The sequence below is a fragment of the Strix uralensis genome, chromosome 21, assembly GCF_047716275.1.
Source record: "Strix uralensis isolate ZFMK-TIS-50842 chromosome 21, bStrUra1, whole genome shotgun sequence".
Taxonomy (NCBI): domain Eukaryota; kingdom Metazoa; phylum Chordata; class Aves; order Strigiformes; family Strigidae; genus Strix; species Strix uralensis.
The window spans coordinates 10732886-10747778 of record NC_133992.1 but is presented as its reverse complement, the minus strand read 5'-3'; the positions used below and the strand labels follow the sequence as shown (position 1 = coordinate 10747778).

The following is a 14893-nucleotide window of genomic DNA, read 5'->3' as shown; positions in this document are numbered from 1 at the left end:
TCCTGGGAGCTCTAACACCCCCTGCAGCTGGTTTTGTTCCAGAGCTTGGAGAGCAGCAGCTCCTCAGACCCAGACTGCAGCAGGGCTGATGGTGGGGGTGGTTGTGTCATACCTGCTCCTCTTTAGCCTGCACCATGGACCTGAAGTGGTACAAATGTCTCAGGCTTTTCACAAGAGTCTGCCCTGAGCCCAGAACTGCTCTTTAAGGATGTGAGAGGCCCCAGAACAAAGGGCCAGAGCAGGGTGTTATTCCCAGTGAAATGTACCATAGGTGCACCTGCATAGGAAAGATCAGTATTTATTAATAATGTGGATTAAAAAGGGCAAAAGTGGGACTGATGTTAAGGCCTGGCTGGGAAAGAGTCACTGGGCAACTTCCCTGCTGGAGGGTGAGGAGATGTTATTAACCCCCCTCTCTGACCTAAGGAACAAAGTCCTGTGCTCATGGTGCCTCTTGCTGCTGGCCAAAGGCTTTACAAAGTGACTTTTCTGCTACTAATTAAGAGCAAGTTGCTTAGAACTTTGTTTCTGAAACCATGAAGCACTCGCAGAGTGACACAGCTCAGCCTTCAGAGGGCTGCACCAGGAGCCCAGCCCAGTTAAACTCCATAACCACCTGTACTGGACACATTGCTGCTGCTGGGAGCCAAGCGGTCAGAGCCTGCTCCTGCCCTGCTTGAGAGCATCTTAAAAAAAAAATGGATACAAGCAAGCAGGAGTCACTGAAGTTTATTTTAAGGATGTACTCAAAAATAAGTGTATGTAAAACATCCACACACTTGACAACAGGTAACTGGACAACTCTGTCCTTGGCACAAGTTTTCTTTCAGCTGGGAACCGACACATACCTCCACTTAAATAGTTGCTTTGCACACCTTGAAATCCACATTTAAAATAGTTTTTTTAAAAAAAAACTTATATACATAAAGCTCAGTTACTCAAACATACCAAAAACTTCACAGTAGGGAGCAGGCACTGCTGCTGGCTGTCCAGTGGGGGCACAGGCCTTCCCAGACGGGGCCAGTGGGCCAGGGAGGTAGAGATGGGCAATGGTGGTGGCTGATGGCAGAGCTGGGTGGCACCTGGAAGAGAGCTGAGGTGAGTGGCTCTGCCCCAGGCTGGGGCCCAGCCAGCTGCTGGTGGGGCCTGGCCAGCTGTTGCACAGCACAGGCAGCACTTACAGCCCTGCAGAGGCTGTGCCTGTCCCGCCTGACAGGCTGCAGAACAGCTGGAGCTGCACTCAAAGCTTTTCCTCCAATGCAAGACAGCTCTTGAATATATTTTTAACTGAAATCATTACAGAGGGAGGATGAAGCGCCAGGCCGGCGCTGTACCTTGCTGTCACTGACCCCAGATCAGCTCTACCAGAAGGGTGTTCCTGAAAGGTGAAGGATGGCGGTAGCACAACCCTTCAGCAGGAATTCCTGGTGTCCTGGGCAAGTTTACAAGCAGCTCCCACCCTGGTTTGTTTGAACACACACATCTAAGGGCCGCACCCGCATCCAGTGTGAGAACGGGCCAGGGACAACAGGGTCTGAGAAGCCCCACTTGCCCCTGGGCTACCGCCACCTCCAACCCGCAAGCCTCAACCTTCAGGACGCTCAGGATGGGTGAAGTTCCCGTCTCACCTCTGGGCTTCACTGAGAAACTCCTCGGGAGCAGGAACGCAGCGTCTGTGACCCCACCGAAACACCCGCGGGCCTGCCGGGGACACGCATGACTCTTGTCAGAGCAGCCTAGGAAAAGCAGTAAAATTAAGAAATAATAAATTAGATTATAATAAATTAATAAAAATAATAATAGATTTATGTCTGCTAATTGAAAATACACTGATCTTTAAAATCTAGATTTTTATTTTTTTTTTTTAAGAACTAAAGGTAAGACAAAGTTAAAAACCCAAACAAACAGGAAAACCTGTTTGCTGCTGCCAGAGTAACAGCACAGTGCGGTCACCCCACCTTCCGAAAACCCGCTGTGCCTCCAGGACAGTGAGCAGGTGGTTGTAGTAACTACCTCTGAGCTCATTATTTAAAAAAACCAACCCACAATTCCTGGGTAGTAGTGCATTACCTGTGTTTTTGTTACATTCAGAGTGTCACGTAGAGTTACGAGACTCGAGCTTTGGGCTAGAAACAGCGAATCTGAGGAAGTGCTGCTGACGAGGTCATCCAGCGCGTCCACCTGCCGCTGCAAGCTGTGCAGGGTGCCCTCCGTTTGCTGCTTTCCTCTGATTAATACTTCCACTTGCTTGGACATGCACTGCTGGAGCTGAGCCTAAAGAAATAAATAGTTGTTTCTATCCAGCTAGTGTAGTTTTCAAGACTGTATTTAAAAAATTTGATGACCTTAAAGTCAAGCTGTAAGGGATGCGATGGTAAGAGTCAAACCACAAGCAAATGGTAATGGGTTTGGGAATTATTTGTAAATAGTTCACCTCCTCCCAAGTCGGAAATAAGCTCCATTTCTAGGGCCTTTATCATGAACTGCTCGAAAAAGCAACAAGTACGTTCTAACTAAACTTGGCCATGACCTGTAGTTAAAGTAGTTTAACATAATTAAAGCGATCATGGGTGCTGCTGTGCTGCAATTCCCCCCGTTGCTAATATCCCACGGTATGGTGTAAATGAGGGAATCTTGTTGGAATACTTAAAACTCCAATTAACCATTAATTAAAATTATTCATCTTGACAGGGCTGGGCTTTCCAGTCCTGTTCCCACCCAGAGGCCGGAGCCACTCACTACACCCAGGGGGAGGTGCTGGAGGATCCCCACACTCCCGGCTGTTCTGGGGGTGCTCAGAGGGGCCCCAGGCTGTAGCTGGGGGGTGGGGGGGATGTGCCACCTTCAGCCGATCTTCGTGGTGCTGCAGTTTTTCTCGGAGAGCCTCGCCACGCCACTGTTCATCCTGGAAACAAAAGCACATTCAGCAACCGAGCATTACAGCTAGAGGTACCAACAGGGACAGGCTCAGTGGGAGCACGAGGAGCAGCTACTTCTTAGAACATTTTACCATTAAGAAGACTTTAGAAAAATTCAACTTTTCTTCCAGTGTGAAGAGTCTTTTGTCAGCAGCTGCAAACAGCCCAGGCTCCTCCCCGTTACCAGGTTCACACTGCAGCCTTCCCTTTACTTCAGAAGATGCTTCCCAATCTTCCAGCAGTTCTAGAGAAGATGGGCTTGAAGATGTAAAGCCCTTCCTAATTTCATCTTCAACCTCCAGCTTAAGCAACGTTGCTGCATTCTCTACTTCCCTTCGGTTCTTGTCTGGGTCCTCTTGAGTTTTAACCTACATCACAGAACAGTCTCAGCACTCTGCCATCAGGTTACAAACGCATCATCACCCCAGAGGGATTTTCCGGTGTAACTGAACAAGGCTGATTTCTGCAGTGTCGCTGTTTTGACCAGTGCAATCGGGAATCACAACACCTCTGAGCAGATGCAGCCCTAATTCTGACATTAACTTTGCCTATGAAGCCCCTTGGATGGTGACAGAGGCAACTAAAGTTACCAAGACACAACTTATTAACTTAAACCTGCCCATACTCTGACCTTGTACAGCTTCCATGAATGCTTTCTAGCTGTCAACAAATTCTTCTCTGAAAGACCCTATTTTTAAAGGACTGAGAAACAATTTATAAAGGATTTATTAAAGGACTAGAAAGTCAGACAACCTGAAATCACCTTTTAACTTCCAACTATCAAAGGAAGAAAATGCTGGCCCAGGTTAGCACTAACACATTGTTAAGTGCCTACTGAGTAGCTTTGAACCTTGATAACGTTTAGTCATTTGCATAAAAGTTATGACTTTAGTTATGCCAAGCTCCTATTACCAGACCTTAATGTCAACAGGAGCAGAGTCCCAATTCTTGCCTAAACTGAGCTGACAGCAAATGTTACGGTGCATGTGCCACAGATCTTGGGAGCATCTAAACCCAGTTACTCCTAAGGACTAGCTAGGCCCAGCGCCCTCGACCCCGTGCCCACCCCAGAGAACACAGGCTCTTTTTCAGGCACTGTTTCACTGGGGGAGAGGGGCTGATCCACGTCAACTGGCCTAGACAGCGCCCGGAATTCTCCAGGACGGGACGGGCAGGAGGAAACCAGGCGGCTGCACCCCTCTGCCATGGCCTTCCCCATCTGAAGAAGGAACACTGCTGCAGAGCTTGGCAGCTCTACGCTGCCAACTCCACAGGCAGCTGCCTGGCCACAGTTGTTTGTTTGTTTTTAAACCGGGATTACGGAGCTGCCTGATCCTACGGACTGTTAACAAAGCTTAACTTCTCCCAGATTTGGGGAAAAGAAAAATAAATTAAAAAAAGTAAAAGTCACACCTCAGTTTTAAGTAGGTCTATTTTGAACTGTGATACAGCAAACAGGAGGAGATTCAAACCCCATATAACACAAACTTGTGGGGAAGACAGAGTTTTCCCTCAAACCCGCCGGTATTTGGCTGCTCAGTTATACCTGGCTTTGGAGATCCACGGAGTGCTGCTGGGTCTGGCCAAGGTCCTTCGTAAGGCGCTTGGCTCGTTTGTGGTTACTGTGCGTGGCTTCCTCAGCAGCTGCTGTATCACTCCGCAAACAGTTATTTTCATGCTTTTGTTCCTAGGAAAATGCAGAAAGAGTGCCTTTTACCATGAGCAGCCACTGCAGAAAAATGAATCAAAGAGAACCCACATAACACAATTTCTTCAAGTTAAAAGGCATTAAATAGGAGTAACTAGAGGTGTTCTGCAGCACAAGCTAGAAATACCAGAGTTTGGTTGCCTCAAGTTCTGTCTAGTCATGAAGTTAATGTATTACTTTGTTCCTCCTACGATAAAAATGGGTGTTCTATCATGCTGCTGTTTAAAAATAACCTAAATCCCCAAACATTCTCCAGGACTTACACGCAGTTTTCTTTCAAGCTGCATCCTTTGCATTTTCATCGCTTCTTTCAGACTCAAGATGTGTTTTTCTGCTTTTTTCCTCTCTGATGCTATCTGATCTTGGAGATGGTTTAGCTCACACCTGGAGACTTCCAGCTCTTTTTGAAGAGACTGCATTTCTCTATTTTTTTGTTGTAATTGTAATTCCTTTTCTGAGAGCTGATGTTCTGTAATTAACATTTAGAAAAAACAATCCTGATTAGCAGAAACGTTAAGTATCTTGGCATATTTCATGCACATTAGGTATTTCTCAAACACATTAATCTGCTGAACAATGGCTTGTAAAAACACTGACACAAGGTGAGAGGGGCCAGAACACCAGTAGGCTCTAGAATTTCAGTTCTTTGAGCAAGTCAGTTTAAGGATCGAGTCAGTCCATGTGCTCCATCAGAAACCCAGTGAGATTAACAGAAAAATTTGTTGGTTTCCTTAGACTTAGAACCCACAGATGGTAACAATTTATTTATGTATTTGTGCAATAAATCTTACTGCTTTTTCTGACAGTTTCTTCAAGTGCTGCACATCGGGACTCCTCCTTTTCCAGCTTCCTGAGGTTTTCTTCTGCCAGCCTTACTTTTGCTGTTGCCTGCTCCAGTTTCTTTTGTTGATCTATTAGTTCCTTTTCCAGGAGTATTTTCTGATCTTTCACTTTAGCAGTACATTCTTCCAGTTTTTTTCCTTCACGCTCTGAATTTTGCTTGAGGTGATGAAGAATCTGCCGAAAAACCCACCACTTCAAGCTTTAACTAGTGCCAACTCAATGAGAACAAAGACCATCACCAGAAGACATTACAGAAGTTAAAGCAGCGTAAACTGGAAAGAATTAATAGTCTAATATTCCCTACTAACAAAGAAAGTTGATCAGTTTTTCTTGCTTTTATTTTCAGTAAATTTTTCTTTTTTCCTTTCAGTTTTTGTTTTGGTTAACACTTTGTTGAAACTGCTCAGCCAAAGTTAATTTTACTATAGGAATATATGATTAAGCCCTAATTTTCATGAAGGGCTGATGGGCTTTGCACAGATATACTGTAGAAGAGAAGAACAAAATCTACCTCCCAACAGTGATCTACTCAAAATCAAAAGGGAACTTCAAGATAAAAGCACCCTGGAATTTTTTGTTTAGTTTTGGAATTATGGAATGCAGCTGGAGTTAAGTTTTGATTAGTTTCACTTGAAATCCACTGTATCACTTCAGGTACTCTACATAGTTTGCTCACATCCCAAGAGTGTTCAAGAGCATGGGAAGAATTTCTCTGAACTACATCCAGCTGCTGTATCTATCCTGGCAGCTGACAAAACAGAATTACAGAGAATAATCTGTACCAGCCCATCTCCTCACCAGCTACAACAGCCCAGACACAGCACCACAGTGCCCTGCACTGCACTAAGCCCTTCCTGCACTCAGTGCTCAGCACCCAGTTTGCAGCAGTTTTATCACCAGTTTGATGTAAGATGACCCTGCCAAGAAGGCTCAAGTCCTTTGTTGTGATGCACTACTTTTCACTAAAACATAACTCAATGTTGAAGCTTTTTATTTACTCTTATTCCTCTAAAAATGAGGCATTATGGTACCTCAAATATTATTTGTAAACATGCACCCAAAACATTCTGGCCTGCATTATTTTCAGAGGTCAGGAGAAAGCGAGGCAAGTAGGAAGGCTCATTACCGCTTCTTGCTTGGCCAGTTCTGTTTCTTTCTCTTCAATCTCTTTCTGGAGCTGCTGCAATTGGTTCTCCCTCTTTTTCTGTCTCTCCTGGCAATCCTTACGTTTCCTTAAATACTCTAGGATATCTTCTTTCAGGGTTGCCTGCTCTCTAAGTAGCTCCTCCTGATGCCTTGTATTATTTTTTAAATCCTGCAATATAAAATATAAAACCAGGTGACATAACTAGCTGGTAAGAGTGACAGCTCTCTGGTTAAAAGGCTTGCATTTCAAAGAACAGAACTGATCCCCCCCTAATCACACCAAAGATTACCTTCCATTTAAACCAGCCACCAAGTGAATTAACACAATAGGAACCAGCAGATAAAAAGCTAGATGATGTTTCTTTTTTTTTTTTTTTAAGGAAGAAATTTTTTTTTAAAAAAAAGTATCTTCTTCCTTAAAAAAACCAATAAACCAGAAGACTTTGCCTCTGTGTCTGGATTGTTTTCTAGAAAGAAGATAAATTCTAAACCAAACAAATCCACAGAAAAAAAAAAACCAAACCCCCCCCCCCCAAACTGAACAACCCAAAAACAAAGCCAAAAGCAGCCACACACTTCAATTTGCCAATAACAACCTGACTAGGAGAGTCATCCCAGCTGCCCCGGACACAGCAATCCCAGTTGGTGCGGTACCTACCGTAGTGCCAAGCACCCCGAACTCAGCCAGAACAAGGCAGGAAACTGGCCGAGGTTCATGAGCTCTGTGCTCAGATGAGGAACAGGGGATGGACTGTCAGCTGTTGTGAGAAGTGACACTCCTCGTTTCTGTCCAACAATCTACTCCCTATGTGAAAATAAACAAGTATTTCACCAACACTAACCTGTTCTAGCAGTTGCAGCTGTTGCCTGGAGTCATTTAATTCTCCTTTCAGTGTTTCCAGTTCTTCCTTTTTTTCTAGAAAAATATTTGGCAACTGAGATTTTCAGTCAGCAATTTGAAATACCTATACAAATAAATTACTTCTTTTCATAAAAGAAGAATGAACAATAGAGAAACAGCTTCTAAAATTTCCATCTTTTCAACATGTTAAATACTTTCTGCCTGTAGATATTTGAACATGGTGGACATTTAATTTCATACAGTACAGTTACAGTGTACTTTTAACACAATTTCTCTTAAAATATATTACAGTTTAAAACCAAAAAATTGATCTTTACCTTGAAGATCCTTCTGTACAACAATAATGTCTCCATTCAGTGAATTTTTTTGTTTGTTCAATAGATCTACCTCCTGCTGCAGGTTTTTAACATCCAATTCCATTTTCTCTACATTGGACAATGCAGTTCTGCTGCTATCTTCAGTAGCAGTTAAGTCTCTGTAAAGTGTGAATATATTCTCAGTTTGTTGGAAGTACTTGGTGAGGACTAAGAAACAGCTGCATTTCAGTAAAAGTTCTCTCAGCTCAAGGGGATGCTACCTAGCAGTGACAAGAGCAAGACAGCTGTCCTGTTCCAAGACTTGAACATTTTGCTTTTCATAACATTTCTCATAGCGTTGCCGTGATACAAATGCTGTTGCATTCATCAGCTTCACTGCTGAGTATTTTCTGTAAGTCTGCTGTGGACATGCTTAAAATAAAACCTCCACAGGATATAAGAAATGGCATATTCTGTGTAATTGGGCACCTCAAAGTTACAGCTATATTTTTAATTATGATAAACAGACATTCAAGTCACTTCCCGTCACTTCTGATCTTTGCAGAAAAAAAAAACATTCCCTCCCACCTTCTGGTTTGTGACAACTTCTTTTCCAAACTCTGACAGTCGTCCTCAAGCTTTTCCTTTTCTTTATTCAAAGACTCAATATTATTTTGCAGAGTGCGCATTTGAGAAACCAGATGTTCGTTTTCCTGACGGTCTTTCTCAAGTAGTTGTTCCTGCCAATCTACTTCCCCTTGCTGACACTGAAATAATCTCTGAATATTCTCCAATTTTAACTTCTCCTACAAAAGAAGGCATTGTGAACAACACATTTAGATGGTCAAGAAGTAGAACAAGTTATTAACATCTTTAGCAGCAGCAGTTTAAAAACCTCTCATTTACAGAGATCACATGCAGGCTAGAGCACCCTCTAACTACTGCAATATAAACAGGGATAACTGCTTGAAGTGCCAGATTAATTTGAGTGTACTTAGATGAAGGTTATGATGAATATGAGCATGAGAACTGGAAGACAGAGGTGTAATTCTTTGTTCCATCATAGTTTAACCACCATTTTCCCCCCACCCATAGGAGTAGTACATCTGTTCATGACAGGGGTTTTGAGAGAATGACCCCTTCAAGGGCTGCAAGATGCTCAGGTGATGTGATAATAGGAACATACCAAAGCACATCAGCTAGGCCCTTCTTTTCCATCCTTCACAGAAAGAGTACAGAGAAAAGAGGGAAAGTTTTTTAAAACTAAGCAGCAGGTGATACCTGCTTCTAAATGCTCTCTTAGCAAATGCATGTCAGGTTTTCCACAACTGAGTAAAGGAGAGCTATCCCAGACTGACCTAGGGAGACTGCCGGAGGGATGCTGCTGATCTCTCTGCCCACTGGTAGCAAAATTGAATATCTTTATTCATCAAAAAGATAAGAGACTAGCTGAGCTAAAATACTTTTTTAATGATAGAGAAGATCGGCCAGCTGAGTTAGTAAACTGTCTTCCACCCTTACTCTTTGCAAGTGAGGACACAGATAGAATCCAGATAAAAAGACCCTGGAAGCTAATGCTAGGAAAACAGTATTCATGGTTCTACAGCCACAGAAAAGCTTTCTGTCTTTTTGCCCTCTCTCCCCCTCATATGCACCAAAACAGTCCCATTATTTGAAAGGGCCCGAAAAGCTCTTAAGCCTAAAAGGCAGACTTAAGACTTTTCTTGATAAGCTGAAATCAGACTAGAAACTGATTGATTTAAAAGCGTAGGCACTCTGTTACCCAGAGTTTAACAGAACCACAGGATATGCAGTTACTGTATTAGCTACAGAAGAAATACTTACTTCTAGAATTGCAACCTGAATCTTCTCTAACTCATTGACCTTTTGGTCATGTTGTAGCTTCAAACCTTGAAGTTCATCATTTTCAAGCTCCAGCATTTCCAGAACATGTTTCAGTTCTAGTAAGATGAAAGAAATAAAAGGTTATTACAAGCACATCAAATGCATTCTAGTTGCAAAAAAAAGACACCAAGGAAAAATTAAGAGATGCTATATTGGTATCATCCCTGTAAAAACTCTTCACAATTGCTGTGTCAGACACATCAGGTGTTACACCTGATGCTGTTCTACCAGCAAGTTGCAGGCCCCTAGGTCTCCTGCTCTTCCTACTCCCTAGGGAGTTGTTCTGGGACAGAGTATCTGACTGATAAACAATGAAAGAAAATATTACAGAAGAAGTACAACAGTTGCAAACTGCCACTGCTTATACTTCCCACGACCTGACAGGATGGAACTGCTTAAAAGGAGATTCCTCCATTTCCTCACACGCCCCAGTGTTTAACTATTCTTCTGTGAATGCAGCACAATTGGCTGATGTCTCCCAACCACACAGAGCTCACAGTAGTGAACTTACTGATCAGTCCTGACAGTGGATTTGTTCACATTTCTCTCTGGCATGAAAAACTCCTGTCCCAAACGTGAAGCAGCACGAAACGTTGCCTCAACTTAAGCACTGGGTACCTGTCAGCTCTGTGTAAACTACGAGAACGACAGGGAAGTCTTTCTCTACAGTCATTCACAGTATTTTAAAAGGAGTGAGGAACAGAAGACTGTAGTGATGTACAACTCGGAGCTCAGAGTGTATTTCTTTCCAATCTGCACAAAATACAATCTAGTAAAGCCAAGGACACACCTATCTTATGCCTGGTAATTTGCCCAAGTACTCCTTGAAGATTTTCTTCCTCTTTTCCAATATCCTTCTTTATGAACGAAAGCTGTGCTCTTTTCTCATTAATCTGGACATCCAGTTCTTTCTTCTCAACATTAAGCTCTTCCAGAAGTAGTTTTATTTCCTGTGGAAATGTATCAGTGTTACAAGGAATGCCATTATTTGCCATTTTAAATAAAGTCTTCCTTTGAATAGAAGTTCTAAATATTTATAAAATTAAAAGAAGTCTGTCAGCAGTATTCTGGTCAATTTAATTCCAGAGTTTATAGTTACAGTTAATGGTGTAAACAAACACAAATATATAATATTTAGTTTGAAGTCTTGCTTGTTGACAATTCAGAGTAGTAATCTTGCAAAGATGTTAATCTACAAGCCTTAAAACAGGAAGTAAGACAAGACAACCCCACCAAAGAACCCCACAAAATATAATTAACCTTGATACTTTGTTTTTATTTCAGAAAGTACAGAATCCTGTCTCAGTAAACAGGGATGGAGACAGACAGCTGACTTACACCAGCTTTTTGTGTTTTACACACACTGATCAGACTGATTTGCTTCAGCAGCTGCTTGTCTCAGCAACAACAAGTCAGAGACGCCTATTTAATACAATTTAGTTCAAGGGATCAATTCTTAAGTATTACTGCAACTAGGGAGTTCTACTTCTTATTTGTGCATCTGGACCAAGCTCTTAGTCACACAAAACCGTAAACTTGCTCTATTCGTCAGTGAGTTTTGGGAGGTTGTAGAAAGCAAAATTGATTTTGTGGAAACTTTACGGGATGTTTTTGATAGTTCTATTCTTTTCCTGTTTTTCAAACCATACAATGAATTGAAAACTCATTTCAAAAAGTTACTCTTATTTGGCGTAGTTTTTCATTTGCTTCGGTCTCTCCATCTCGAAGAGCTTCTTTGAGGTCACCTTTCTTTTGAGAAATACAGTCTTGAAGGACACGGAGCTCTTCCTTTCTTTGGCTTAACTGTTGCTCTAGAAACGAGAACTCTTGTTGCTGAGCAGTGATCTACAACATAGAATTAACAGAAGAAGCATCTGAAGACTTTTATTTTTGTAGCTACACACATGCACAAGAACAAGTGCAAGTACACTGTTCCCTGCCAGAGATTTATTTGAATTGTGTAATGTGCAAGGATCCTCTCAGAGCACCGAGCTTCTATTGCTAAACCTGGGTAATAAAGCCAATACTGAAGACTAAGTTCTGATCTGGACAGTGCAGTCCTGTGCCTCAGAGAGTTAAGTTTCTTATTCTGAAATGCAATAAGGATTGTCTCTGCAGAAGCATCAGTGAGACTGGGATCATATTCATTATGAGACAAAACAAGGACAATTCAAATTACCAACATTAAAATAAACCTAAAAATTAAATTCTTCAGACAATGCAGTTCAGAACTTAAGAGTCTTCTCCGCTTCCAGTGACACCAAATATAACAATATTCATAGTCCAGAGTTAATAAGATAAGCCTTACCTGATCCTTCAATCTTTCCAGTTCAGTTTTCTTGCCTTGAAGAAGGCTTTCTGCTTCTCTAAGGATTTGGAGGTGATGTTCTTCATTACCTTCTGCAACTTGAACATCTCCTTGAAGCTTCTGAAGACTGACAGTGAGGATAAAAACATGACTCAGAAGAAACACAAGTACCCGAGGCAGTAACTTACTGGAGTAGGACATCTTTAGTTTACCATAAACTGTATTAGATAAAATAAAAATACTTACCTTTCAGTTAGCATTTCTATCTTCTGGTTTAACGACTGGAACTCAGACTCTCTTGCAGCCACCATTTTGTTAATTTCTTTCAAAACACCTTCTTGTTCCCTCTTGTGCTGTTCTAAACCCCTTGTATCTGCCTGTAATAACCTAAAGAAGCATTTATGCCTTTTCATATTAACATTTTAACAGCTCTCCCTCTCCAAAAGCACACTCTTGATATTTTAAAGAATCTTGTTGTTCTCCTCATCCCCATTGATACAAATTCACAAGAACAGGGTACCTTAATTGCTGATCTGCTTTCACAAGTTTAATGGCCATTTCCTGAACCCTTCGCTCTAGCTCCTTTGCCTCGGTTTCAGTACGGGTCAAATGCTGTTTGGCATGATTGTACTTTTGAATAGTGTCTTTAGTCTAGAGCAAAAATTGAAGATTATTGAGACAATACATTTCCATATCCATAACCTGCAGGTTAGCTGTCTAAAGATGATCTCCTCCTGGCTTAAATATTCCACCTGAGCTTTCTCCCTCTCTATACCACAAAGTAGAAGCTTTTCTCCTCTCTTGTCCAGAGCAGAAAAGCTTCCTCCTCTTTGGCAAGGACCAAAACATTCTTTTAGCACAGGTTATCCCATGACTTGATTTTCATATAGAAGCATTTCAAGAAGCATCAGGTTATCCAAGTGAAAAATAAAACTGCTTAGGCAAACAAAAATCCTCTGCTTAAAAAAAAAAAAATAATAATCTTAACACAACACACAAATCCTTCTGCACTCAGAGTTATGGCTTTACTTACTTTCCCCTGTGTGCTCTCAAGTTCCACTTCAGCTTCTGAAAGTAGCCTGTCTGCCTCTCTAAGCTCTGCTCGTCGTTTCAGAAGAGTCTTCTCTATACATTCAATTTCATCTGCAATATCTTCATGATGTTTGAGAGACTTTTCTAACTGCAATTCTGCAATAAGGTTGTCAGTATACCCTTCAATAAAGTCCCTAAAAGGTCAGGAAGAAAGACACGGAATTAAAGTACAAAATGCCAGAGGCCCAAACCCTCTTGGAAGTTCTAGTCCATTTACATTAATTGTAAAGGACTCAAAATTGACTTTTATTGGAAAACAGTTTAGGTATTTCCCCATGCTTATTTTAAATGCATTCTAGTGCAATATTCCTACCTGCGTTTGTTATGTTTTTGAGCTGCTCGTCGTAGCTCTGCTATCTGATCTTCCAACTCTTCTCTTTCATGCAGAAGTTCTTCAACATTTTGATGCAATTTTTCCACCTCTTTTTTCCATTTATGCTCAGCTGCCTCTGACCATTTATCTTTGTATTTCCGAGACTTTAAATAATACACAGTGTCTTCTAGCCTTGAGATTTCACTCTCCTACATACAGGAAACACAACAACAAAATTAAGACCTATTTTCTATTTCAGTCCTCCGGAGACACAAGAGCAGCTACAGATAGCAGAGACCAGACTACTAGCACTGAAGGTAGAGCACTGTTATCAGCAAGCTCGCTCAGATCCAGAACCTTCCTAGCAGGTTTTGTTTTCTTTAAAAAAAACAACCTGGACTAATCTAATCTGTGAAAATGGGGGCTTTTTTTTTTTTGCTTTTTTTGTTTTGAGAAAGCATGTGTTAATTCCTAATCCATTCTTAAGTCAGTTGCCCATGGTTAAACCTGCAGCTTACAGCTCTGTATCTTACCAAATCATGATGTTCAGGCACGTTGCAGTGAAGCACTCCAACAGGAATGAGAGGGACAGTGAAGTTTGGAGGAAGAGGGCCACAAATGACCTGGGCTCCCACAGGAGGGGGACCGTAGATAACAGATCCAGGTGCAACTGAACCTCCACCCACTGCTGCAGGAGGAGGGCCATAAACCACAGTTCCCTGAGGTACAGGGGCACCGTCTGGAAGGACTGTGTAAATAACTGTACCAGGGGGTGGTACAAAGGGAGGGTCTTTGGGAACACGAGTTGCTTCATTTCCTTCACTATCTTCTTTTGTTCTTCTACCTTTACCAAAAAAAAAAGTTATTTTAATCAGTAAGACATTCTTCAAATGCACATTTTAAATTCTATGTAATGTACAAAAATGTGATAAATGCTGCTTAAACTGAATGAGTTCAGCAGTAATTAACATTTATAATTCACTCATGCACATCAAAAAATTTCACTATGAATTCTAAGCAAGCCCATCTTTACTATGCTCCTAAACATTCTGAGACCATGAGACTGACTTACCTTTACCAGAATTTGTTTTCCACAACCTATTTCTGACTGGTGAATAAACCCAACATCCTCCTTGATGGGGCAAGTCTTCCTTCCTGCACTGCCTGTCCTGACCACACCCTCTCCTGGGTGGGGATGTGCCAGAACACAGTAAACAGACTCCAGAATCTTTTGTGCTGCGGGAAGCAGGAGTTGAACCCTAAAGAAAAAAAAAAATCTAGAAATATGTTCATCTAGAAATAACAAATCATATATAATAAATTATTTGTTTTAGACATTCTAAAGTACTGACTTTTCAAGAACAGCCTATACACACTCTGCTTTCTCTCACTTCCAAGCATCATGCTGCTTTAAAAGAGAGCACTAAATGTATTTTAAACAATATTTCTCTGAAACTCAGACAAGTGCTGTTTTGCAAGAAATGTTTGCCTGTAATATCCCC

General features: G+C 41.7%; 1 protein-coding gene across 12 annotated transcripts in view; it reads right to left on the bottom strand.

The window, feature by feature from the left end:
* The window catches only part of CNTRL (centriolin), a 39026-nt gene that overhangs the window by 2541 nt on the left and 21592 nt on the right, over nt 1-14893 (bottom strand). For 7 of the 12 annotated variants that reach the window (XM_074891388.1, XM_074891394.1, XM_074891387.1 and 4 more), the window contains 22 exons: nt 14464-14650; nt 13925-14235; nt 13392-13600; nt 13020-13212; nt 12507-12637; nt 12233-12373; nt 11987-12113; nt 11359-11523; nt 10469-10628; nt 9619-9734; nt 8362-8579; nt 7795-7952; nt 7458-7531; nt 6596-6784; nt 5418-5643; nt 4890-5095; nt 4465-4605; nt 3011-3286; nt 2843-2905; nt 2071-2274; nt 1629-1736; nt 714-1082 (listed from right to left, as the gene is read on the bottom strand). In XM_074891388.1, the coding sequence (XP_074747489.1) occupies nt 1638-1736; nt 2071-2274; nt 2843-2905; nt 3011-3286; nt 4465-4605; nt 4890-5095; nt 5418-5643; nt 6596-6784; nt 7458-7531; nt 7795-7952; nt 8362-8579; nt 9619-9734; nt 10469-10628; nt 11359-11523; nt 11987-12113; nt 12233-12373; nt 12507-12637; nt 13020-13212; nt 13392-13600; nt 13925-14235; nt 14464-14650 (3594 nt within the window). In that variant the 3' untranslated portion in view covers nt 714-1082; nt 1629-1637. Of the gene's footprint in view, nt 1-31; nt 278-713; nt 1083-1628; nt 1737-2070; nt 2275-2842; nt 2906-3010; nt 3287-4464; nt 4606-4889; nt 5096-5417; nt 5644-6595; nt 6785-7273; nt 7421-7457; nt 7581-7794; nt 7953-8361; nt 8580-9618; nt 9735-10468; nt 10629-11358; nt 11524-11986; nt 12114-12232; nt 12374-12506; nt 12638-13019; nt 13213-13391; nt 13601-13924; nt 14236-14463; nt 14651-14893 lie in introns of those variants that run through there. The other 5 variants (XR_012631854.1, XR_012631853.1, XM_074891392.1 and 2 more) reach the window with 5 other exon arrangements.